The sequence below is a fragment of the Mesoplodon bidens genome (assembly GCF_964165515.1).
Source record: "Mesoplodon bidens genome assembly, chromosome: 4".
NCBI lineage: Eukaryota > Metazoa > Chordata > Mammalia > Artiodactyla > Ziphiidae > Mesoplodon > Mesoplodon bidens.
The window spans coordinates 96,579,096-96,606,201 of record NC_138160.1 but is presented as its reverse complement, the minus strand read 5'-3'; the positions used below and the strand labels follow the sequence as shown (position 1 = coordinate 96,606,201).

The window sequence follows — 27,106 nt, the reverse complement described above, 5'->3', positions numbered from 1 at the left end:
TTTATCACCAATAGTTCAAATCCACCCAGGATCTGATTACACAGATCCTTCCTTGTTTTCTTTCAGTGACCCACTTTTCAAATAATTTTTAAAATTTAGTGTACAGCAGGGTTTGGGGGTGTCACTACTTTTGGTATAGCAGCTGGAGAATATTTTCATGTGAAATAAGAAAGAACATTTTACCACATGCCTGATGTCCAATCTCGTGGGAGACAATATAGGAGATCACAGTCTTTTTTTCTGTTAGTTTATCATTTGGTTGCAGCAACAATAATGACTCATCAAACATCAACAGTCCCCAGTTTTCCATTGCACGGTTGTCAAAAGTAGGCAAAGCAATTATATCTAAGTGGATTTAAATGCAGGGAAAAATGAGATCATCTCTTCCTCAAAATTTGAGACTTCCAGATACAAACATCTCAAAATGAAATCATAAAATTAATGAAAGAAAAATACAAGTAAATATTTATAATTTAAGGGGAAAGAAGGCTTTAAAGATATACCAAAGACAGAGCCAGAAAATAAACTGTTTTGACTATATGAAAATTAAATACTTTTGATAAAGGACCTACATTCAAAATATACAGAGAACCCTTGAAACTCAACAATAAGAAAATAACTTTACAAAATTAGCAAAAGATCTAAATAGACACTTCACTAAAGAGATATAAATGGCAAATAAGCAGATGAAAACATGCTCAACAACATATGTCATTAGGAATTTGCAAATTAAAATGACAATGAGATACCATGACACACCAATTCAAAACAAAACACCAAATGCTGGAGAAGATGTGGAACAACAAAAACTCTCATTCATTGCTGGTGGGAATGCAAAATGGTACAGCCACTTCAGAAGACAATTTGGCAGTTTCTTGTAAAGCTAAACATAGGCTGACCATACGGTCTAGCAACTGAGATCCTAGGTATTTACCCAAATGAGTCAGAAACTTATGTCAGAAACATGCACATGAATATTTATGGCAGTCTTATTCATAACTGCCAAAACTTGGAAGCAATCAAGATGTCTTTTAATAGGTGAATGGATAAAGAAACTGTAGTACAGCCATCAACAGAGTACTATTTAGTGATAAAAAGAAATGAGCTATCAAGCTATGAAAGGACACGGAGAAAATTTAAATGCATGTCACTAAGTGAAAGGAGCCAGTCTGAAAAAGCCACACATGGTATGATTCCAGTTAGTATATAACAGTATGGAAAAGGAAAAACTATAGAGACAGTAAAAAGATCAGTAGTTATCAGGCACTTGGGGAAAACAGGGAGAATGAATAGGTAGAGCACAGGGGATTTTTTATGACAGTGAAACTACCTGTATGATACTGTAATGGTAGAGACGTCATTACTATATACAGTTGTCAAAACTCACAGAACTGTACAACACAAAGAGTGAACTCTAATGTAAACCATGGACTTTAGTTAGTAAAAGTGTATCAAAACAGGTTCATCAATTGTAATTTTTTAAAAAGCCACACCAATGTAAGACGTTAACAATAGGAGAAACTGGGGTTGGGTGGGGACAAGGGGAGAGAGAGGAGGTATATGAGGACTCTCTACACTTTGGGCACAATTTTTCTGTAAACCTAAAACTGCTCTAAAAAATAAAGTCTATTTAAAATCAATTTTTTTTTTTTTTCCTGTACACGGGCCTCTCACTGTTGTGGCCTCTCCCGTTGCGGAGCACAGGCTCCAGATGCACAGGCTCAGTGGCCATGGCTCATGGGCCCAGCTGCTCCACGGCATGTGGGATCTTCCCAGACCCGGGCACGAACCCCTGTCCCTTGTATCAGCAGGCAGACTCTCAACCACTGCGCCACCAGGGAAGCCCTAAAATCAAATATTTTAGTTCACAAAAAAACACCACAAACAAATTTGAAAGGCAAAACATGGACTGGGAAAAATATTTGCAGCATATATCACAACTAGACAATATTTTTTCAATATTTAAAGAATTCTGACGAATCAAAAAGAAAAAATAAAAATGTGAACAACTCACGAAGGAAATAATTCAAACAGCCAGAAATCTTATTTAAAATGTTCAGCTCCATTTGTATCAAAAACAAAAATTAAAACAATGATATAACTTAATCTTTCAAATGTATGAGAAGATTAATAATTAGTATTGGCTAGAATTAATAATTAAGTATAGGAAAACTGACACATAGCCTTTTGGTAAGGGTGTGAACTGGTACAATTTTTCTGGAGCAATCCAGCAAAATGCTTCATGACCTTTAAAAATGTTCCTACCCTTTCCACTTTTGGAATTTCTACTAAGGCAAGTAGCATGGATATTTGTAAACATTTCCTTATGTTTTCTTTAGTGTTTTAAAAGCAGCATCTGCCGCCAAAACGGTAAAATCAGTCCAAATGTTCAACCACTGAGGATTAAATAAATTATTCTGTCAAACTGATATGTAGGCATCCAATGTCTTAAAATGACAATAAAAAAGAATAGTTATCTGGATCACGTTGCTATATACTGTTAACTTAAAAAAAAAAAAAAGGCCCAAGAATAGTATCAATTCCATGGTATCATTTTTGTTAAAAACAAAGAAGCAAATACAAAGAAAGGTGGAGATTGAGACAGAGACAGACACTGGAAATATATACACCAAAATGTTACCCATGATTATCTCTGCATGGTAGCAAAACAGGAGATTTTGCTTCTCTTTTTTGTGCTTTTCCCTATCTTTCCACATTTTCGACAGTGTGATCATTATTACTTCTAAAACTAGAACAAGTCTTAAAATTTTATTTTGCTAATGTAAGAAATATCATTCCTATAGTCCATGCTACATTTGCCTAATGAATGTTTTATGCTGTGCTATGTTCAGTAATTTAAGTTGACTTTACACTTGAAGTTGACAATACGTAGTAAAGTGTATCCAAGTAGTGGATACATAGCCTCCACCAGGTAATGCTCTTTTATCTTTGGGTATACTTAGTTGCCTCAGCCTAGGTCTCCCATTCTTCTACCTATCCTTTCCTGCACCTGCACCCATCCTACCCAGCAACCCACCCACTTTCCTCACAAAAGATTGCTCTACTCCGCTCAAGCCAATCCCTTTTGTTCTCTACAACCACTGAGTCGTTCTCTGCTGGGGCTGTTTGCTATCCCAGGAAATCCTCTGCTCAGTCTATGAATGCCACCAATACTTGTGGTCCAATCTAACCAACTTTAAGAAGCCATTTCTAACTAACCCTGATGACTATTTTTAAAAAATTGTTTTTTTCTTTACTTCAGATGTATGCAACTGGAGTAAGCAAAATTCTTGTTTCTTTGCACATGACCCTGCTTTATTTTATTTTAATGATGAATTCATTATTTTAAAATAATAATACAAAACCCATAACTCTACCACTTACCCTTTAGAACAGGGGTTGGCAATTTTTTTCTGTAAAGGGCCAGATTAGTAGATAGTTTCAGCTTTGTGGGCTATATGTTTTCTGTAACACATTTAGCTCAGGCATACCAGTATAAAAGTAGCCACACACACTATGTAAGCAAATGAGCACGTTGTGGTGCAATAAAACTATGGACCCTGAAATATGAATTTTATATAAAATTCTTATGTATTACAAAATATTATTCTTCCTTTGGTTTTTTTCAACCATTTAAAATTGTAAAAACCAATCTAAGCTCATGGACCATACAAAAATAGGCGTTGGGCCAGATTTGATTGCTTGCCTGTGCCTAATTTAGATTATTTTTAATAACTTGTATTCTGATTTCCAGACTGGCAGCATCAGCACCACCAGGGAGCTTATCAGAAATAAAAATTCTGGGACCAACCCCAGACCTACTGAATCAGAAACTCTGGGGTCAGGAGTGGTTTAACCAGCCTTCCAAGTGATTCCAGTGCATGGTAACATTCGGGAACAGCTGACTTACATCTTCCTCTGTGCTCCTTCTCAACTCATCCTTTAGCTTATTCTTCCAGAGATTCACCACTATCCTGCACTTGGTGTTTATCATTCCATTGTTTAAGAAAAACCAAGGGAATATACATATTGTTGCTAATTTATATATAATATTACCTAAATATTATATTGTTTAGGTTTCTTTTGTTTTTAAACTTTAGAAAGAGTGTTTCATTTTCATTGCTGGATAGTTTCCCATCGTGTGAATGAACCACACTGTATCTATCCATTCTCCTATCGGTGACCTTTTTGGTTGCTTTCAGTTTGGGGCTAGTATGAAAAGTGTGGCTATGAACATTCTTGCACGTGTCTTCTGGCACATATGTGCTCAAATTCCTCTTGGGGTATTTCTAGCAATGGAATTACTGAGTTTTAAGGTATTCTAATGATCAACATTGTAAGATAACAAATAAATTTCAAAGTTGTAATAACTGATACTCCCTTCAACAACGTCACTTTCTATTGGCATTTGTCAGAATGCCTACTCTTTGACAACTGAGTGGTATGAAATGGTGCCTCACTGTGGCCTTGGATATTCATTTCTCAGATTGCTTAATGAGGCTAAGTATCGCTCCATAGTTTATTATTCACATCTGTTTCCTTTTCTGTAAAACATCTATTCGTATATCTTTTACTTGTTTTTTTCTATTGTATTTTTCTTATTTATTTGTAGGTGTTCTTTATATAATTGGGTTACTCCCATTACCAGTTATCAATCCTTTTTCTTTTAAGAGTTTTTTTTTCAGCCAGTACATTATCTCATACTTAGCAATTTGTTGCTTTTGCTTTTAACGTGTAGAAGCTATCTCCCTAACTGAGCTATTTGAACAGAGCCTCAGCCAACTACTTCTTCTGCATTCACAGAGCACCTAGGAAAGTAATAGGTGATTCTCATTTACTCAGTAGCTTCTAATTGATTATGGTCATTATTTCATTGCTTTATGATTTATATTGTACTTGAGTTTTACTACTACAAAAATACAGACCATGCTGGAATGTACAATACATATCATTAGCCTGATAGTTACAAGTTAAGAGTAAAATAAAAACTTAAAAGGGAAGTTGCCATTTTAAAAGTTTGCAAATCTCAAATGCCCATATTTATTCCTAAAAGCATCATGATGCCACTTTTTCTTTCAAAACTTACAACAACCCAAACAGCCAACTCTATCATCTCTGTAATATTTTTATATTTCAGTCCACTTCTGACTTTAAACAGAGTGAATTAAAATGATAGCTACACCAGAAAAAAAAATGTTGCCCTAAATACGAAAACTCTAATTTGAAAAGATACATGCACCCCAATGTTCATAGCAGCACTATTCACAATAGTCAAGACATGGATACAACCTAAATGTCCATCAACAGATGAATGTGTGTGTGTGTGTATATATATATATATATATATAAAATGAAATATTACTCATCCATAAAAAAAAGAAATAATGCCATTTGCAGCAATATGATGGACCTAGAGATTGTCATACTAAGTGAAGTCAGTCCGACAGAGAAAGACAACTGTCATATGTGTGTAATCTAAAATATTGATACAAATGAACTTATTTAAAAAACAGAAATAGACTCACAGACAGAAAACAAACTTATGGTTACCAAAGGGGTAAGGGGGAAAGGGGTAAATTAGGAATTTGGGGTAAACAGATACACACTGCTATATATAAAATAGATATAGAACAAGGACCTACTGTATAGCACAGGGAACTCTATTCAATATCTTGTAATAACCTATAATGGAAAAGAATCTGAAAAAGAATAGATATGTATCTAACTGAATCACTTTGCTGTACACCTGAAACATTGTAAATCAACTATAGTTAAATTAAAAAAGCAGAAAGAAAGAAAAAAGTGTTATTCTATGTAATAGATATATACACATGGTTTAGATTCTGAGGCTTAGAATTCAACTGAGCAAGCTACAAGAAGGTAAGCTAAAAGAACACCATGGAAGAAATAAATAAAAAGGCTTTTCACCTGACTCACTGAGAGTAAAGGGTAAGGCGTATGTGGGAAATGCTGATAGGGAAGGTTTGGCTTTCTTGCTTTATTTGTGTGTTTGTTTGTTCTTGTTTTTGTTTTTAAATGACTCAACCAAAAGTTAAAGTAATTAGGAAACATTAGTTTATCTTTCTCTTAAAGATCCAGTAATAGAGAAACTCCTTATTTTAATCATCTATCAAAATGCAGTTTTGACTAAGCACCACTTGCATGTGTGCTCATAGAGCAACATTGGCTGAGATGCTATGAAAGATACAAAAAAAGTGCCAATATAACCCTGACTTCCAAGAGTTGGTAATCTAGCCAGAATTTACATGGAATTACTGAACTCACTGCATGTATTTATTCCTCCACCAAAAAAAAAAAAAAAAAGTTTACCGTTTACCACTCTGAGAGAAGCACTGTCATAGGCTCTGAGAGTGCTCAAAAAAGGACAGTCCAGATCCTGACCCACAACTTGCCCTCAACCTACTGGGGGAGATGATTAAGATCTAGTAGGTCAAGAGCTTGAATGCAGGGGCACACAGGATGCTGTGGAAGCATGAGAAGTGGAGTCAGGGAAAACTTCCTGGTGGAGGGGGCACTGAGTTGAGAAATATAAGAATCAACCTGTTGAGTAAAAGGTATGGCAGGATGTGCAAACTGCATGTGCAAGAGCCTGGAGGAGAGGAGAGGAAGATGAAAGTGAAGGAGAGGATAGAGATGGTATTAGAGCATCCCTCCTACTCTGAGAAACTGTTAAAAGCCCCAAGAGGTTGGCAAAAGATGCACTGTTACAAAGGCAGGGTGTGGAATTTGGACTTTATCTTCAAATGGGAAGCCACAGAGAGGTTTTAGAGGACAGTAACATGATCAGATTTTGCTTTGGAAAAATCCCTCTGGCCTCAGTGTGGAAGATGGATTGGAGGAGACAAGAGCGAAGGTGGTGAAACTAAGTGAGAGATGTTGTGGTCAAGCTGTTGGTGATGTAAACTAGGTAGAATGAGGGGGATGGGAAGAAGTGGATGGATGTGGAGATAATAAGGAGGTGACTAATTGGATGGAGGAAATGCTTTGACAGAACAGGATATCAAGAATAACTCTGGACTTCTCCTTATCTAAATAAAGGCAAATGGAAATTTGCTTGCCTAGACAAGGGTTATCTTGAGACCCTCCAGCCACAGAAGTGCCAGAACTTGGTCTCCATGCCCAGATTCCTGCTGCCTCCAACTTTCTAAATGATGGGTATCACCTCTGGGATCCGTGAGGGGGCCAAGGCTAGTGCCCATTCCTTCACTCCCCATCCCTCCTCAGCCAGAAGGCTTGAACTGCAGAGCCCCTGGCTTTCCAGTGTTCAAGAGTCTTGAGCTCCCCAATTTTTACTCCCCACTTTCCTTCTACTATATGCCAGTAAAGGCCAAACATACTTTTCCCCAAGACTTCAACTAACTAACCTGTCAGAGGAACAAAACACACTTACATGTTACCCTTAATTTTGATAGAAAAAACATGGAACAACTTTCTGAGCTGAGTGGCTCACATAATTTTAAGGACATTCCGTACAGATCTATGAGAAATAAAATGTTTACATATTCCTTCGAGGATCATGTTATGTTCACACATGATCCCAATTTCATACGACAAAAATTCACAGATGGGACCCCCAGGTCCTAATCCAATGACTCACAGCTAAAGAATATTTCTTGAAAAACCAACAAAACCTTACTAAAGTGAACTGGAGTAACTCACAGAAGCGGCTAAAAGGATGCAGAACACTGCATTGCACACTCACGTTTTGAGAGGAAAGGAGAGAATGCAAGAGAGAAGACATGGTCTGGAGGATGTAAGTTGCCAGTGAGTACCTAGGAGGGATCTAAAGCCAGGGAGCTCTCCGAGAACTTACTGGTCACATGGAACGATGCAGAGAAAGAACAGACAGGCCCCTGTGTGTTTAGGAAGGTGTAAGACATAATGATGGGAAGCCAGCGGGGCTAACTCTGAAACGGCAAAAATAGCAAAGTGCCAATGGGTCCTTGGAGGCCCGTCTAGGTACCTTTTGATCTCAACCCAGGGCCCCCATTATAGGAAATCAAATGCATTGTAAGGGGAGATGCCTCACCTGTTTTTGGAAGAGGGTAACTAATATTGAATAAATCCTCCAGAAAAGAGAAGATGGGACCTGTGATGTTCAAAGCAAAGTCTGCATTTCCAGCTGCGATGGCTTCTTTCCGGGCCCAGATGCGTATCTAAACAGAAACAATTAAGCAGTGATTAGGAAAAGCAGTAGTGATTTTTGGAAAATGGCAGCCTGCTTGCTCCAGTTCCCTGATGCTCTGGAGCCAAAGGCTTACCTTTTCAGAGGAAGCTGCATAATAAAACGTTTGAATGTGTCCACACAATGAGAAAAGCCCAGAAGGCTATTCACTAAGTTGAGAACAGTGGTTCCTCAGAAAGTGTGTTATTTCACTCTTTTGCAATAATATGTAAAATTTTGTAGTTCAAAAATAAACCTGGGAATGGTATCTACCCCCACAGAAAATGTCGATTCTATGCTGGAGTAAAAGGGTCCCTTGGATCCTTGCTTCCCTTTTCAGGACATATTTCCAACGATTCAAACCAGAATTGGGCAGTTAATAGGAGTTAAACAGTATAGAACATATTAAGCAAATTTGAATCATGCAAATTTAAAATGGTTTGTTAAAGAAAACATTAATAGTCCCATCTTATTTTCCAAATTTGAAATAAGGTTAATTTCCTTAATTTGAAAAAGTGCATCAAAAGTCTTATGACTTTATAGTTGTTGAAGCAAGTGAATTATATTCTCTGTTTATGACACTTCCACATTAGTACCTGAAAAGAAATCCCTGCCGTGTTTTGTTATTTTAACACAACCGTGCTGTCGTTTGGGCATTTGAACTTGTTTGTGTGACTTTGGTGACTAATGTGATGTTGTTTTCACATTCATTGGTATTTTAATATGAAGTCACGGTATCCCCAATGCCACCTGAGCACTTTTAAATGGAGTTGTTAGTGTTAGCTAAAAAACACGTATGAAACTTATAACCCTAGAATGAAAGTTAGCGAGGAGGGAATTAGATAATTATACTGATGTGAATACAGTTAATTTGAGAAAGAGCTCTCTGCAAAACATTAAAGAAAATGCAAAGAAAACGAAAAGCAACACAACAACATCTGCAGATTGCTGCCCTCCACGACCACGTTCATCTGGCTTGGCTTGTACTTCTGCTGGAGAATTTGTCTTGAATCAAGTGACTTTTGAATTACCTGAGGGTTTCAGGAACGCTCCCCTTTCACAAAATGCAACCACCTGTTTTGGAAGCCTCCTGCCTGGAGCCCCTCCTTCCTTGCAGCCTCCTCCCCGCCAGGCCCCATTATCCTGGGAAAGAGGGGCCCAGGACTCCGCCCTGCCCCTAACGCTACCCGTACTTGCCCCTTCTCAAGCTCTCACCTCTACGGCAAGGCCAGGAAGACATCTAAACCAGAGCCCACGCTACTGAGTGGAAATAACAGTCGCCTTTCCCCACGTTCAGGATAATGTGTGCAAATGAACTGTAGTCTTGGGGGGACAAAAGGCAGTTAACAACTAATGTTTGCATGTAAATTTCCAGGTTACAAAGCTCCTGCCGTGAACAACCACTCTTTAAGCCAAAAGGGAGGCAAATGATGATTCCGAGCTGTGGGGGGAGAGGCAGGGCAGCTGGGATCACACCAGGTGCAGAACGTTTCGGGAACGCAGCCATAAGGTTCCTTCGAAGTCACACCTAGCCCACCAGCGTGTCCTTGTGGCCCTCCTTAGACACAGCAGACCTCAACATCTAAGAGTGGAATATCTTTACACATGCCCACGTGTGATAAATTCTACTCAAAATATGTTATTTCCAACCTTAGTTATGCATGTCTTCTTATGTTTATCCTCATGCCACGCATGAACCGCATTTTCAACTTCACTGAATTTTTATCTCTTACTTAATGAGTCATCTTTGTAGAGTCTGGATGCTATTCCAAGAGTACAGTCTGGTTCCCTGTAGAGTATATGGTGGACTCCTTCACTTCCCAGAGCTGAGCCAGAGCCAAATGCAACATTCCACTGATAAACTCATCCCAAATTTCAAGTTTCTGGCTAAGACCATGACTTTCTTAGGCATGTTCCATTTCCTCTTTGCTTTCTGTGGCAGCTGGCTTTCTTTCCAGGGTGATCTTTCATGAAGAAACAGGTATGATACTTTATAAGAATTATTCACTGGGCAGCAGCATTGAGAGCAACAAGCCACTGGAGATGAGGATGCTGGCAGTCACCTTGGGTCACTCGTGAGCTCCAGGCCCACTCCTTCATGCTAGGTACAAACCATGGGCTTCCACATCACGCCTGAGTAGATTTATCAATATATGCCATGAACATCTGACTTGGCTCATGTTATATCTGTGAATACGAAGCATCTACCCATGATTATTCAATAAGGGAAATCAGGCTGGATCCAACAGCTGAGGAAAACGAGCTGTTGTTTGCATCTAACACGGTATTATGAATTCATCCTTAGGAGGAGGGGCTTTGAACCATTCTCCCCCTGGTGACAGACTTGGCTCATCCACAGCTTCCTTGCCTCCACAAGTCAATGGCACAAACCTGGAAGTTCATGGGCCCAGGAGAGAGCCTCCGCCTGCTGTAGGGCCTGACTCTCCTCAGCCCGGTGAAGTCCATCTGACTAGGAAGAACTGGGCCTAAGGCACTGGCCCTACTTACCTCCACACTCTAGCGTAGGGAGTGAACCAGTCTATAAAGTACTGCTACAATAACCTTGATATTTCTCTAAAGGATTATTATGTAAAGAGAGTATAATTGGGTGAAAAACTGGGTGTTTCAGGACAGAGCACCTATTTACACGACTCTAGGGAAGTGTTCATGCCCCGGAGGTGAGGAACCCAGCGGACCTGCTCCTTGATAGGGATGATGCTTAACCTGCCTGCAGCATTTCAGCCAGAGCAGCTGTCCCAGCTGGTGTCAGTTTGGGTTGTTTGGTGTCTGTGTCATAGTGGCTGCTAGACATTTTGGGCAGCACCCTGGCTTCAAGGCTGCAGTAGCATGTAGGCGAAGTCAACAACAGATAAACCTGAGCTTCCAGATGCTAGTGTGCCCGCTTTCCCTGTCCTCACCTGTACTCTGAAAGGCAGCGAAAGCCCGGGAAGTGGGGGGGCTCAGAACCTGCCTCGAGTGGGCTTAATGAGCAGCCTTTCCATAGAAACCCGTCCGCAGAACCGCGGTGGGAACCGTTGCATCGCATTCTGCAACTCCGCGCTGAGAGTGGTAACGGGGCTTGGGGGAGATCGGAGGGAGAACCAGGAGGGGACAGTGGGGTCTGTAGGCGTAGCCCCTGATGCAGGAGTGCCTGAGCAGTCTGCGGCTGGTACAAATGTCCCCTGACCTGGAGGGTCTCCGTCACTCACCTCCTTGCCCCTTTCAGTCCTGCTGACATGCTCGTAGTCACAGATGGCAAAGGCGGCTAGATAAGTGGGCATGTGGGGCGTGGTGTGAAAGGTAGTAACAGTCCACTTGCTTCCATTCATGTCTTCTTTCTCAGACTGACCTAGAGAAATTGATTTTAGTCCAAATCACTGTAAATAAGCAATAATAAGCACAATTATCTACCTTTGAAATAATTTGTCAAGTCAACTGTCACTCAGCTGGTTCTTCCCAACTCCTCCCCAGAGTGCAGCAGTTTGGACTTGTCTACCCCCAAGCTATCAAAACCATATTAGGAAGGCCTAAGGACAGTATCTCAGTCCTGAATTAGCACCTTGAATGACATGGTCTGGATGGAGGGCAAATCTATGGGCACTGTAAACTAGGCCCATGAGCTACCTCCTCTCTTTCCCATCCATGACTGTTTCCTAGTCCAGCCCATCTCTCTCAGCACTTAATCTAGAGTTTCCCAGGCCCATAGTAGGTCAACAAGGTACAATTCTGCCATTCTCAGGTTTCGGGCAGGTCCTCAGTGGAGTCACACTGTGGGTTTTAAACCTGAAATCACAAACTCAAACGCCTGTGAGGGCCAGGTACTTGATGTGAACGGGCTGGTGTACACTAACAGGGAGTGGTGGGGACCACGGCAGGCAGGGGCATGGGCTTGGCCTGAAGGAGGTAGCCCCTTCTCAGCGGCAACTATCACTGGCACATTGGAAGTGCAGGGCCAGTGTTGTTAGATGTTCTGAGTTTCAAAATAAAAGTAAGAATTTTTATTTTTATGAGGAATCTCTGAATTAAAAGAAATTGGGGGCTTCCCTGGTGGCGCAGTGGTTGAGAGTCCGCCTGCCGATGCCAGGGACACGGGTTCGTGCCCCGGTCCGGGAAGATCCCACATGCCATGGAGTGGCTGGGCCCCTGAGCCATGGCTGCTGAGCCTGCGTGTCCGGAGCCTGTGCTCCACAACGGGAGAGGCCACAACAGTGAGAGGTCCGCATACCAAAAAAAAAAGAGAGAGAAATTGGATGCCAATTCAATCAAAAGAAAAAACTACTGTGAGCCAAAAACAAAACCAAAAAACAAAACCAAAAACCAAAACAAAACAAAACCCACATCTATGTACCAGATTCAGACCAAGTTCACTAGCTTGTTATCACTAATGATCAATAGTTGAAGCCCAAATTAATGGGCAGACAGGTTGCCAATGTATGAGATCAGTGTAGTGTCCTCAGTTCCTAATACAAAAAGAATCGGGATTTACCATCACCAAGATGTGGGTGCTGATGCATATCCCATGTGACTGCCCTCCCTGGTTATAATATACTACAATCATAACACACTCTCAACACATTGACTAGAAAATCTACTGATATAAAATCTATTACAGAGTTAAATATATATACACGGGGCTTCCCTGGTGGCGCAGTGGTTGAGAGTCCGCCTGCCGATGCAGGGGACACGGGTTCGTGCCCCTATCCCGGAAGATCCCACATGCCGTGGAGCGGCTGGGCCCGCGAGCCATGGCCGCGGGGCCTGTGTGTCCGGAGCCTGTGCTCCGCAACGGGAGAGGCCACAGCAGTGAGAGGCCCGCGTACAGCAAAAAAAAAAAAAATATATATATATATATATATATATATATATATACACATATATAATTCATATAAAAACATATAAATACAAATATATAAATATGTAATTAAACATACTATATAATTATATAATATATAACATTATATATACATATGTATATGTGTATATATAATTATATATTATGTTTATATATATACACATATACATATATGTACCTGTATACATATACAACGATAGGAAACATTACTTACCTAGCTTTGGCATGTTGGAAAGGGCCACGTAACTTGGATGATGGATAACTGTAATATTAAAAGTTGCCTTCAGAGCTGGCTCATCAAAACAAGGGAAAACATTCCTGGCAAAGGTTGGTTCCATCTGAGATGCTAAGAGGGCCCTGAAATACATTTTGGGGAAAAATCTATTTTTATTTCAAACCAGAGGAAGCAAAAATATATATATATTGAGGGATTATGGCTTATAATTATCTTCAGGAAGGAGCTGTAATGTTTTCCCCTCATCTTCCTCACTGCCCTCCCCATAATACATACACACTCCAGTTCTCACTGTCCCTGAGAATTCCTGTAAGACCTAAAATACAAAAGAACTCTTTAATTTTCAACTGCAAAATAACATTTACTTCATTATATCATATGCCTTTAAAACCATTTACAAACAAAATAGGAACAAATATAACGAACATGCAATGCCAGGCTTTTGAGAACCAAGGATTTTTTAAAACTAGGATTACTTCTTTGGGGATGGGCTATTGCTTTCATCCCCCATCAAAGTGCAAGTCAAAAGAAGAATGTACGTTTTTTATCTTTTTCTCACATGTTCCTCTTTTTCCTGGTTGAAAACTTTAAAAAGTTTTATTTTGCATATCCTTGGGGCTAAACAATATGGACACATCCCAACTGAACAAAACAATTTTCATTTACATATGGATGGATTTATCGAATCCCTACTGCTCCTTCCTCCATCTCCAAGGAAAAATACAAAAGGTGACACAAGCCCACAATGCACTGGTGATTTATAGGGAAAAGCTTAGGGACAAGAGTACCCTGAGCAAACAAGAAGGTTTCCAGGTTCATCCTCTGTAAACACTGCATGATTCTGACAAGAGCATGGGTCCTATCAAACAACTTTCTCCTCCAAAGAAATCTGCAGTCTCATTATCCCATTTTCCAAGACTCTGTGACCTGGGAACTGCTTTTAGATGACAATTGTGTATGATAAATTCCTTTTTTTCTCCAAAGGTGCTGAGACTTAATGTTTCTCATGCATTTACCCCAGCTCAGGCCCAGTCCTTAGATAAATAAAAGGAGAATTCAACACAGATATCTTGAGAGCACTGTCTATCCATTATTCACCTCTGTAAATCCCTTCTCCACCACGATAAGGGCCCTGCTCACATAAAACTTCACACAGCTTTAGGAAGAGCACACAGAACAGGAGGCATGTTCAAAAGCTTTTCACAGTCAGCTAGTTTGATGTGCTCATAACCTCACTGTGACAAGCCTATTTTGCTTTATTTGCTTTTGCCCACTTTATTCTACTCTTGCTTTCTTGGCAAAAAGGGGGCTTGTGGGCTCTGACAAGCAGCCACTTTGGCTGCAAGACTCTGCTCCATCTACCGCTAGCTGAGCAACCGTGAACTAGTCACGTAGTCTTGCTGAGCCTGTTTCCCCATCAAGAAAAAAATGACACTAGCTATGTTTCATCGCTGGATGAGCTTTTATACTATTAGTAACTACATTTAGCAATAAATGACCTGTGAATTCGCCTATATTCCTTCCAATCTCACAGATTATTCTTGATATAGATGAACTACAGAAGAATTCAAGGAAGAATAAGTTACAGAGTAAGGGTGGAGGGTTGGAAATTACAAATGCATTTAAAAAGGTTCCATCACTTTGTTGTACAGCAGAAATTAAACACAACATTGTAACAAAAAAAAAGTTTCCAGAGATCACAGGTGGCCACAAGCTGAATATGAACCACATTTGTCTCCCCAATTAATTTTAAATTATGAGAAATTAGGGGTTATGTATTTTTTCTTCTGTATCATTTAAAATACTTGGCTAAAATATGGGTTCATGGCAAATAAGTATTTTCTCAGCCGTGGAGGCACTATAAAGTAAAGGAAGCTTGATGTTAGTATATACAGAAGAACATGAAGTATTTTGCAGAGTTTGCCACATTGGCATTTGTTTGTTTTGTAGTATTGGTTGATAACTTTTAAAGGGATGGGATAAAGTACAGAAGATTCAAGCAATTGACAATACAGTAAAAAGAAAGATGAGCAGGGAATTCAGCAACCTGAGTAGCTGCTCAGGATCTGCAGTGTAAGCATAGTGGTGTAACTTTGGGAAAGTTGCTTAAACTCTTTGGACATCCGTTTCTATAAAATGCAGGATGGGACTAGATGATCTCTAAGTCCACTTAGAGCTCTAAAACTGATTCCAACAGAGATAAAGACTCCAACAGGATGGAGGAAAGAGCCCTTGAGGTGGCCATGACTGAGTCATCTAGGATGAAGAGAAATAGTCCCCTTGGGAGTTTTCATACCTGGCCTTCAGCAGATCTGTGAGCCTTCTGAAATCGCAGGGACACTTTGTACAAATGGTGATCTGTTAGCATGAAAAGTGCAATGTAAAGTGAAAAAGTGCATTCAACTATATAATACATGCTTATATATTTGGAAAGCCAACACATGCCTATTGTTTTTGTAATGGAAACTATAGAAAGTATAGCTTGATGACATCTCTGCTGCCATAACTCACCAAAGCATGTGAATCTCAAGGAGGTGGCAAGGTGGGGAGGAGGGAGAAAATCAGCCTCTTCAAGGAGGTGGGAAACTTTCATGCTCACCAAAGGTGCAGGTTTAAAAAGGCGAGGAGACACCAGCTTAGGGAGTCACTGCTTTAACAAATGAAGCATCAAGCAAGTCCTTCCAATTCCATGATTAAGGTCTCCAGAGAAGTGAAATAAAAGAAATGCTTGGATTTTACTCAACTATTTCCCTCCCTGGCGTTATACAAGCAAACAAAAAGGGAAAAATCCCTACAACACACAGCCTTTCTGACTCTCAATCTTAACTCCAAAGGTCAGGGCCAGCCGGCAGCACACACAATCTGGTTATGCCACATCTGGACCAAAGGCTGATATTTATTTCCCTTCTCTCTCTGCTTTGGACTCAAGCAACCCTGTAAGGATATCCTTCCTCCCTTCAAACCTCACAGAAACATGTTATTATGATGCCTATGAAGTCTGGGTTTAGAGTGGTCAGCTGGTGAGGGAGTTAATTTGGGAGAATTTGTCTCCTAGTGGTTCACTATTGCAAAGCCACTTTCCTGCCCTCTTGCACAGCCAGAGAATGGTGGGCTCACCACTTTCTTGTGCTGGAAAAGGTCTTAGCAGGCAAGACACGTGATGCCCTTGGGGATCCATCTACTACCACATAAAAAATATTCATTCAGTACAGTATTTCATTCCAAATTATTTTATGAACTCCATACGCCTACAGCTCTAGTTAAGAAGTGCTAAATAACATAGCTGGTCAAGGATTAAATAAGACTCTTTGGAGAGTTGTCTCCCCTGATTTTTTTTAACACAGTAACAACACTCAGATATCAAAATGTTTAGTAAAGACAGATGTTACACCACTGGATTGGCCCGTGAATCATGTTTGTTTATTACTTGAGTAATACGATCTTAAAACTGAAATTTCCACCAGACGACAAAACATAATAGACGTAAAATTCCAAAAAAAGGTGCCAAACCATGTTATGAAGATTTTGAAAGTAAATGGCCTCAAGAACCTTCAAGCCACTCTTGGGTTTCTCAGCTACATCGAGGACATAGAAGAAGGGTCAGAGAACATAGATAAAAGAGATCAGAGGAAAGATTCCTTGGTGGGGAGGGACATTATGTTGCCATGTCCTCCTGCACTCAGGGAGTTGGGAGGAGGTGCAACCCTCTAAACCTGAGACAGGGGGAGAAAATCCCTCAGAGAGCAGTGGAAGTGTTTCCTAAGGCTGAGAGACTTAGAGGCTGGTACCCAATTCACTCCTGAGAAAGCTGAAATTGACACTGGCTGGAGTCAAACTCCTATCAGGTGGGAATCTATATTGACTGTTTTGGAGCCAGAACCAGGAGAGTGCTGCTGCCTTGGGACCCACATCAGTCCCAGGCAAGAGATGTATGAGTGTTCCTTGGAAAAGCCATGGGCCCTGAGACAGAATTTTAGATTCTGTCCAATAGAGCCACCCGGAGGAGCTTGGAGATGCACTACTGTGTGTCTAGGGGCCGAGGAAGGTCACAAGTGACAATCAGAACAGAGAAATAAGAGAAGCATCCTTCAGGGACAAGAGAATTGTAGGAGAAAGAGAAACAGTGAGAAAGCTCTGAGGAGTCCAGGAAAATGACATCTCAAGGGAAAAAGGCATCTGCTAGACCAAAGTGAGACCAAGCGATGAGAGTACTGGTTCAAATAAGAGCTGCCCTGTGTGTTGCCTCTCCCTGTCTCCACTAGTCCCACTGGACCTGGTAGGGTTTAAATAACAGCTCAAGATGGAAGGGGAGGACTAGAAATAGGAGGCAGAGAGATGGAAGGACCACTACCCTCTATGTCACTGCAGGCTTCTATCCTGAAATCAGCCCAAGCTTGGAGAAGTGAGGTTGGAGAGAGAAAAAGGGAGATTTAACAGCAACTTAAGTTCAAAGTTTTGAGTATCACCCAGGACTGGATTTCCTAAGTTTTTTGCATCTGGATAATGTTTGTAACTTAGTGACCATAGATCATCTATTACCTAAGAATTAGCAGGAAATTATGGGTTGCTAGAGTATTCATGCAGGAGCAAGAGCTATTATCTCAGAGACTAAATTGTAAAAGGACAGTGGGAGAAAAATGATTGCATTTTTACTGAATTATGAGGTGTGGTATTTCAGTATGCTAGTTATACTTGTTTTCAAAAGATACAGGATCTAAACCTCTGATGAGCAAACCATCTCCTAGAGAAAACTGCTCAGCCACATAAAATGTGTGGGTTCAACGGCTCTATAAGGTAACGAACTGACCTCTTTTCTCTGTGACACCAGCAATATCATGTGCTTGGCACTTGAGTTCACTGACCTTGTTTTGAGACTTCTAAATTCTTTCCTAATATTACTCAAATTTCTCTCTTGTGTGTCATACCCTGAGGACTATGCCAGATTTCCTGCATAAACAGCAATTGGAAGGGAGTCTTTTTCAATTCACTGTTCATTCCTTGGACACCTGCACAAAATGATTGACCTTGATCATGCTGTTTTCACCTTAATTTGTCCCAAATAAAGATCTTAATTTTCTTCAGGCATTTGACACTAACAAGCCACTCCCACCTCTTGATTTTTCTATTTTCATTTCTCTAAATACTACCATATTTTTTCTTATCTTTTAAAAAGGAAATGGAGTGATCAGAAATGCAAGTATTCCTAAAGGATACTGAACAAGAATAGGATTCATACATTCGCCCTCTCTTTTTTTCCTTAAATTTCAGTTGATTTTTATTTTATTTTAATTTAATTATGTTTTTACACAGCAGGTTCTAATTACTTATCTGTTTTATACATGTGAGTGTATATATGTCAATCCCACTCTCCCAATTCATCCCCCCCCACTTTCCCCCCTTGGTGTCCATACGTTTGTTCTCTACATCTGTGTCTCTATTTCTGCCTTGCAAACTGGTTCATCTGCATCATTTTTCTAGATTCCACATATACGCGTTAATATACAATATTTGTTTTTCTCTTTCTGACTTACTTCACTCTGTATGACAGTCTCTAGGTCCATCCACGTCTCTGCAAATGACCCAATTTTGCTCCTTTTTATGGCTGAGTAATATTCCATTGTATATATGTACCACTTCTTCTTTATCCATTCATCTGTCGATGGGCATTTAGGTTGCTTCCATGACCTGGCTATTGTAAATTGTGCTGCAATGAACATTGGGGTGCATGTGTCTTTTTTTTTTTTTTTTTTTTTCTGTATGCGGGCCTCTCACTGTTGTGGCCTCTCCCGCTGCGGAGCACAGGCTCCGGACGCGCAGGCCCATCGGCCATGGCTCACGGGCCCAACCGCTCCGCGGCATGTGGGATCTTCCCAGACCGGGGCACGAACCCGTGTCCCCTGCATCGGCAGGCGGACTCTCAACCACTGCGCCACCAGGGAAGCCCAACATGTGTCTTTTTGAATTATGGTTTTCTCTGGGTATATGCCCAGTAGTGGGATTGCTCAATCATATGGTAATTCTATTTTTAGTTTTTTAAGGAATGTCCATACTGTTCTCCATAGTGGCTGTATCAGCTTACATTCCCACCAACAGTGAAAGAGGGTTCCCTTTTCTCCATACCCTCTCCAGCATTTGTTGTTTGTAAATATTCTGATGATGCCCATTCTAACTGGTGTGAGGTGATACCTCATTGTAGTTTTCATTTGCATTTCTCTAATAATTAGTGATGTTGAGCAGCTTTTCATGTGCCTCTTGGCCATCTGTATGTCTTCTTTGGAGAAATGTCTATTTAGGTCTTCTGTCCATTTTTGGGTTGGGTTGTTTGTTTTTTTGATATTGAGCTGCATGAGGTGCTTGTACATTTTGGAGACTAATCCTTTGTCAGTTGCTTCATTTGCAAATATTCTCTCCCATTCTGAGAGTTATCTTTTCATCTTGTTTATGGTTTCCTTTGCTGTGCAAAAGCTTTTAAGTTTCATTAGGTCCCATTTGTTTATTTTCGTTTTTATTTCCATCACTCTAGGAGGTGGGTCAGAAAAGATCTTGCTGTGATTTATGTCAAAGAGTGTTCTGCCTATGTTTTACTCTAAGAGTTTTATAGTGTCCAGGCTTATATTTAGGTCTTTAATCCATTTTGAGTTTATTTTTGTGTGTGGTGTTAGGAAGTGTCTAATTTCATTCTTTTACATGTGGCTGTCCAGTTTTCCCAGCACCACTTATTGAAGAGACTGTCTTTTCTCTATTGTATATCCTTGCCTCCTTTGTCATAGATTAGTTGACCATAGATGCATGGGTTTATCTCTGGGCTTTCTATCCTATTCCATTGATTTATATTTCTGTTTCGGTGCCAGTACCATATTGTCTTGATGACTGTAGCTTTGTAGTATAGTCTGAAGTCAGGGAGTGTGATTTCTCCAGCTCCGTTTTCTTCCCCTGAAGATTTCTTTTGCTATACGGGGCCTTTTGTGTCTCCATACAAAATTTAAGACTTTTTTTTTTTTTTTCGGTACGCGGGCCTTTCACTGTTGTGGCCTCTCCCATTTTGGAGCACAGGCTCCGGACGCACAGGCTCAGCGGCCATGGCTCACAAGCCCAGCCGCTCCGCAGCATGTGGGATCTTCCCGGACCGGGGCACGAACACACATCCCCTGCATCGGCAGGTGGACTCCCAACCACTGCGCCACCAGGGAAGCCCAAAATTTAAGACTTTTTGTTCTAGTTCTGTAAAAAAATGCCACTGGTAATTTGATAGGGATTGCATTGAATCTGTAGATTGCTTTGGGTAGTATAGTCATTTTCACAATATTGATTCTTCCAATTCAAGAACATGGTATATCTCTCCATCTGTTTGTATCATCTTTGATTTCTTTCATCAGTGTCTTATAGTTTTCTGAGTACAGGTCTTTTACCTCCTTAGGTAGGTTTATTCCTAGGTATTTTACTCTTTTTGTTGCAATGGTGAATGGGATTGTTTCCTTAATTTCTCTTTCGGATCCTTCACTGTTAGTGTATAGGAATGCAAGAGATTTCTGTGCATTAATTCTGTATCCTGAAACTTTACCAAATTCATTGATAAGCTCTAGTAGTTTTCTGGTGGCATCTTTAGGATTCTCTCTATATAGTATCATGTCATCAGCAAACAGTGCCAGTTTTACTTCTTCTTTTCCAATTTGGATTCCTTTTATTTCTTTTTCTTCTCTGATTGCTGTGGCTAGGACTTCCATAACTATGTAGAATAAGAGTGGCTAGAGTGGACATCCTTATGAGTGGACATACATCCTTAAATGTATCATGCCAGTCCCGTCTGGCTTGTAAAGTTTTTGCTGAGGAATCAGCTGTTAACCTTATGGGAGTTCCCTTGTATGTTATTTGTTGTTATTTTTCCCTGTTGCTTTTTTTTTTTTTCTTTTCTTTTTGCGGTATGCGGGCCTCTCACTGTTGTGGCCTCTCCCGTTGTGGAGCACAGGCTCCGGACGCGCAGGCCCAGCGGCCATGGCTCACGGGCCCAGCCGCTCCGCTGCATATGGGATCCTCCCAGACCGGGGCACGAACCCGTATCCCCTGCATCCGCAGGCGGACTCTCAACCACTGCGCCACCAGGGAGGCCCTTCCCTGTTGCTTTTAATAATTTTTCTTCATCTTTAATTTTTGTCAATTTGATTACTATGTGTCTCAGTGTGTTTCTCCTTGGGTTTATCTTGCCTGGGACTCTCTGCCTTTCCTCGACTTGGGTGGCTGTTTCCTTTCCCATGTTAGAGAAGTTTTCGACTATAATTTCTTCAAATATTTTCTTGTGTCTTTTCTCTCTTCTCCTTCTGGGACCCCTATAATGTGAATGTTGTTACGTTTAATATTGTCCCAGAGGTCTCTTAGGCTGTCTTCATTTCTTTTCATTCTTTTTTCTTTATTCTGTTCCATGGTAGTGAATTCCACCATTCTGTCTTCCAGGTCACTTATCTGTTCTTCTGCCTCAGTTATTCTGCTATTGATTCCTTCTAGTGTATTTTTCATTTCAGTTATTGTATTGTTCATCTCTGTTTGTTTGTTCTTTAATTCTTCTAGGTGTTTGTTCTTTAATTCTTTAGGTCTTTGTTAAACATTTCTTGCATCTTCTCGATCTTTGCCTCTATTCTTTTTCCAAGGTCCTGGATCATCTTCACTATCATTACTCTGAATTCTTTTTCTGGAAGGTTGCCTATCTCCACTTCATTTAATTGATTTTCTGGGGTCTTATCTTGTTTCTTCATCTGGTACACAGCCCTCTGCCTTTTCATTTTGTCTATCTTTCTGTGAATGTGGTTTTCATTCCACAGGCTGAAGGACTGTAGTTCTTCTTGCTTCTGTTGTCTGCTCTCTCATACATTCTCTCTTTCACAGAATTTCAAAATTCAAAGAGACCTTGGAGAGTTCCACCATCTTAGTTTACAGATAGGGAAGCTGACACCCAGGAAATTTATGCAACTGATTTGATAACTAGTAAGTGGTAGGGATGGTACCAGAACCAGGGCTCCAGCTCCCAAGCCCAGGGTCTTTTCCATGCTCTGCCTGCTTGAAGTGTATAATGTCACAAATACTAAATTAAAGTAAGATATCATGAAGATGACTGAGGATTAACTTCATAATTAATAGCATTACCAAGAGATGATAAGACTTCTATTTCCAGCATAAGGAAGCAGCAAAGGCTAGAATTAGCCTTCTGCTGAAAACAACTAAAAAACCTGATGAAATATATGAAACAACTGTTTTCAGACATTGGATAACAGGATGCACAGGACTGTGATTCCCAAGAGAAGAGAAACAAGAAGTTGAACTCTACAATCACCTTGTCTTTCTATCTGGAAGTGATTTCTAAACTGCAGCACAGGGAAAGAGAACTGAAACAGAGTTCAATTGTCTCACTAAGTTGAGAAGGCAGAGATGGATGCTCAGGGAGACCTAGATAGCTAGAAATGCAGGGTAGACTATAAGGGAGGAGTAGGTATGCAGAGAAAGACATCCAGAAATCTGCATAGAATCCCCCTCGAGTCTTTGGTCAAATAGTAATCTGCACTTCAGAAGGTCAAGCAAAGAAAATCTGTCAGGGAAAGAATAGCTACCAGGGAAGGGAAAGCTGAACAATTCCCAGAGCTCACATAGTGCTAGGAGTTGTTCAAGCTCCCACAAATCAGAGTATAGACATCTCCAGAATATTTGGATTTTTCAACAGAGACCAGAAGGGTAATGCCTGCGTAGTGAACTAAACTAGCCCTAGAGTAAAGGTGACTTTAGATCCACTCTCAAAGTGCTTAAACACAAGCCTCAAGAGATCAAATGAGGATCAAAAGGATCATCAAGTAATTTATGTGCCTATTCAAAAAAAGGCCATCATTCGTTAAAGCAATATAACAAAATGCAGCACTCAGCAACATAAAATTTAAAATATCAGGGGTTCAATTAAAAAAATGAGAAAATGCACAAATATTTGGAAACAAAATAGAACAGTTCTAAGTAACCCATGAGTCAAAGAAGAAATCAAAAGGGAAATTAGAAAGTATTTTCAACTGAATGAAAATGAAAAAGCAACATAACATCATCTGTGGCATGTCACTAAAGCAGTAGTTAGTGGAAAATTTATAGCATTAAATGTCTATATTGGAGGAGAAAAAAGATCTTAAATCAATGACCTTGCACCCACCTTAAGAAAACAGAATAAGAAAAGGAAAGGAAGCCCAAAGCAAAAAGAAAGGAAATAATAAAGATTAATGCATGAAGTATTGAAATATAAAACAGAAACACAATAGAGGAAATGTATGAAATAAAAAACTGGTTCTACAAGAAGATTGATAAAGTAGACAAATCTCTAGACAGACAGATCAAACTTATTGACTATCAGAAGTGGAAGAGACTTTACAGAGCTCCACTCTCTTAATTTACAGATGGAAAAGCTGAAGCCCTGGGAGTTTATGCAACTGGTTAGACAACTAGTAGTAACAGGGGTGGTAACAGAACCAGGGCTCCAGCTCCCCAAAGAGAGAAGACACAAATGACCAATATCAGGAAAGAAAGAGGTGACATCACTACAGATTCTACAGATATTAAAATAATAAGAAGAAAAGAATATTTTGAACAACTTTATACTTATAAATTTGGCAACTTTGATTAAATGGACAAATTCCTTGAAAGACTTAAACTACCAAAGCTCACTCATAAAGAAATAGATAACCTGAATAGTCCTATATCTATTAAGGAAGCTTATTTTGTAGTTAAAAACCATCTCACAAAGAAGCTCCAAGCCCAGGTGGTTTCATTGGTGAAACTCAACCAAGCATTTAAGGAAGAAACTCAACCAAGCATTTAAGGCTTCCTTAAGCATTAAGGAAAATACATAAATATTTCCAGAAAATTAAAGAAGGAATACCTCCAAATTTATTATTTGAAGCCAGTGTTACTGATACCAAAACCAGACAAAGACATTTCAAGATAAAAAGCAAACCAAAACAAAAAGCCACAAGTCTATATGTCTCATGAACATAGATGCAAAAATTATAAACAAAATTTTAGTGAATTGAATGCAACAAAATATAAAAGGATAATACATCAAGACCAAGTGGGATTTATCATGGCAATGCAAACTTAGTTTAATATTAGAAGTCAATCAGTATAATTTGCCATAGTAAGAAATTAAAAAAGAAAAATCATATGATTATCACAGAAGAGCAAATCTCATACAGAGGAACAAAAATTAAAATCCCTAGACTTCTCTTCAGAAATTATTCAAGCCATAAGTCAATGAAATAACATCCTTAAACTGCTGAAATTAAAAAAAAGACACTAATCTAGAATTCTATCCTGAGCAAAAATATCTTTCAAAAATGAAGGAAAAATAAAAATTTTCAGACAGACAAAAACTGAGAGAATTTATCACCAGTAGACCTGAACTTGAAGAAATGTTAAAGTCTTTCAGGTGAAAGTAAAATAATATAACATGGAAACTTAGATGTACACAAAGGAATAAAGAGCCCTGGAGATGGTATATATGTAAGTAAATAAAAATTTTTTCTCTTGTAAAAATTTATCTTAAAGTAATTAATTGTTTAAAGGAAAAACAATAACAGTATATGGTAGGGTTAATAACCTATGTAAAAGTAAGATGTGTAGCAGCTGTAGCACAAAGGATAGGAGGGGGAAAACAGAAACATGTGCTTCTAAGATTTATATATTATATGTAAAGTGGGTATAGTTCCATTTGAATGTAGTCTGTGATAAGTTGGGACACATATTATAAACCCTAGAGCAATCCTCCTGCTCTACTTCTCACATCACCACATACAAAAAGACATAGCTAGTTAGCCAAGTTAATATTAAAGGGAATATTAAAAACTACTCAATCCAAAAGAAGAGAAAAATAAAATAAAAAACAGTTTAGACAATAGAGAGCAAATAGCAAGATGGTAGATTTGAATCCAATCAACTCAATAACTACATCAAATGTAAGTAGTCTAAACACCCCAATTAAAGGGCAGAGATTGTCAGACTGTAAGACCTAACACTATGTTTCAATAAGAAATCCACTTTTATTATCAAGACACATATAGACTAAAAGTAAAAGTTTAGAGAAAGATACATCATGTAAATAGTAATCATAAGAAAGCTGGAACAGGAATATGGAGAGAAGATCACTGGTATAGAGTGTGGCCTGTGTAGGGCACATTCTCTCAAAAGTGCTATGAGCAGGTTAAGCAAGTATTGCCATTTCTAATGTAGATTTGACCTTCAGACTTTTCAAACAAAGGGAAGACATTTTCTTCACAGTGAACTTAAAAGATCTCATTTGTTAAAAACAAGACAACAGGCCCAAAATGGAGTCATTGGTACTACGCCCCACATCACCAAACCGAGACTTGATACTTAATTACAGTTTCCCCTTCTCCCAGGAATGGAATCTTAACCCACTCAACCTGGAATTACCTAGTCAGCACTAGTAAGGTTATATGTCTGATAGATCACAGTCACCCCTAAAGAAAGGTGACCTTGCCCTGAACAATCAGTCTTTGCTAGTATGACTTCCTTGTCCTGCCCCCTTCTGCCTATAAAAGTCTTTCATTTTGTACAGCTCCTGGGAGCACCTTTCTATTTGCTAGATGGGATGCTGCCTGACTTATGCATCACTGAATACATGTACTCAGTTGAATTTTGTTTTTTTAACACAGTCTAAACCCTCTTGATCGACTTACACCAATAAGAAGAAGAGGTGGCTCTAGTACTGTCATTTTTTTTTTAACAACTTTATTGGAGTATAATTGATTTACAATGGTGAGTTACTTTCTGCTATATAACAAAGTGAATCAGCTATATGTATACATATATCCCCATATCCCCTCCCTCTTGCATCTCCCTCCCACCCTCCCTCTCCCACTCCTCTAGGTGGTCACAAAGCATGGAGCTGATCACCTTGTGCTATGCTGATGCTTCCCACTAGCTATCTGTTTTACATTTCATAGTGTATATATATTAATGCTACTCTTTCACTTCATCCCAGCTTACCCTTCCCCCCTCCCCATGTCCTCAAGTCCATTCTCTACATCTGCGTCTTTATTCCTGTCCTGCCCCTAGGCTCATCAGAACGATTTATTTTTTTAAGATTCCATATATACATGTTAGCATACGGTATTTGTTTTTCTCTTTCTGACTTATTTCACTCTGTATGACAGACTCTAGGTCCATCCACCTCACTACAAATAACTCAATTTTGTTTCTTCTTATGGTTGAGTAATATTCCATTGTATATATGTGTCACATATTCTTTATCCATTCATCTGTCGATGGACACTTAGGTTGTTTCCATGTCCTGGCTATTGTAAAGAGTGCTGCAATGAACATTGTGGTACATGTCTCTTTTTGAACTATGGTTTTCTCAGGGGATATGTAGTGGGATTGCTGGGTCATATGGTAGTTCTATTTTTAGTTTTTTAAGGAACCTCCATACTGTTCTCCATAGTGGCTATATCAATTTACATTCCCACTAACAGTGCAAGAAGTTTCCCTTTTCTCCACACCCTCTCCAGCATTTATTGTTTGTAGATTTTTTGATGATGGCCATTCTGACTGGTGTGAGGTGATCCCTCATTGGAGTTTTGATTTACATTTCTCTGATGATTAGTGATGTTGAGCATCCTTTCATGTGTTTGTTGGCAATCTGTAACTCTTCTTTGGAGAAATGTTTATTTAGATCTTCTGCCCATTTTTGGATTGGGTTGTTTATTTTTCTGATATTGAGCTGCATGAGCAGCTTGTATATTTTGGAGATTAATCCTTTGTCAGTTGCTTTGTTTACAAATGTTTTCTCACATTCTGA

The 27,106-nt window shown here is 39.5% G+C and overlaps 1 protein-coding gene across 1 annotated transcript in view; it reads right to left on the bottom strand.

Annotated features, from left to right (window-relative positions):
• Positions 1 to 27,106, bottom strand: part of LVRN (laeverin) — a gene marked incomplete at its 5' end in the record, with an annotated part of 77,369 nt that overhangs the window by 37,900 nt on the left and 12,363 nt on the right. Inside the window, 4 exons of the mRNA XM_081232047.1 lie at positions 191 to 345; positions 8,051 to 8,177; positions 11,395 to 11,534; positions 13,252 to 13,394. Coding sequence (XP_081088173.1) covers positions 191 to 345; positions 8,051 to 8,177; positions 11,395 to 11,534; positions 13,252 to 13,394 — 565 coding nt within the window. The remainder of the gene's footprint in view (positions 1 to 190; positions 346 to 8,050; positions 8,178 to 11,394; positions 11,535 to 13,251; positions 13,395 to 27,106) is intronic.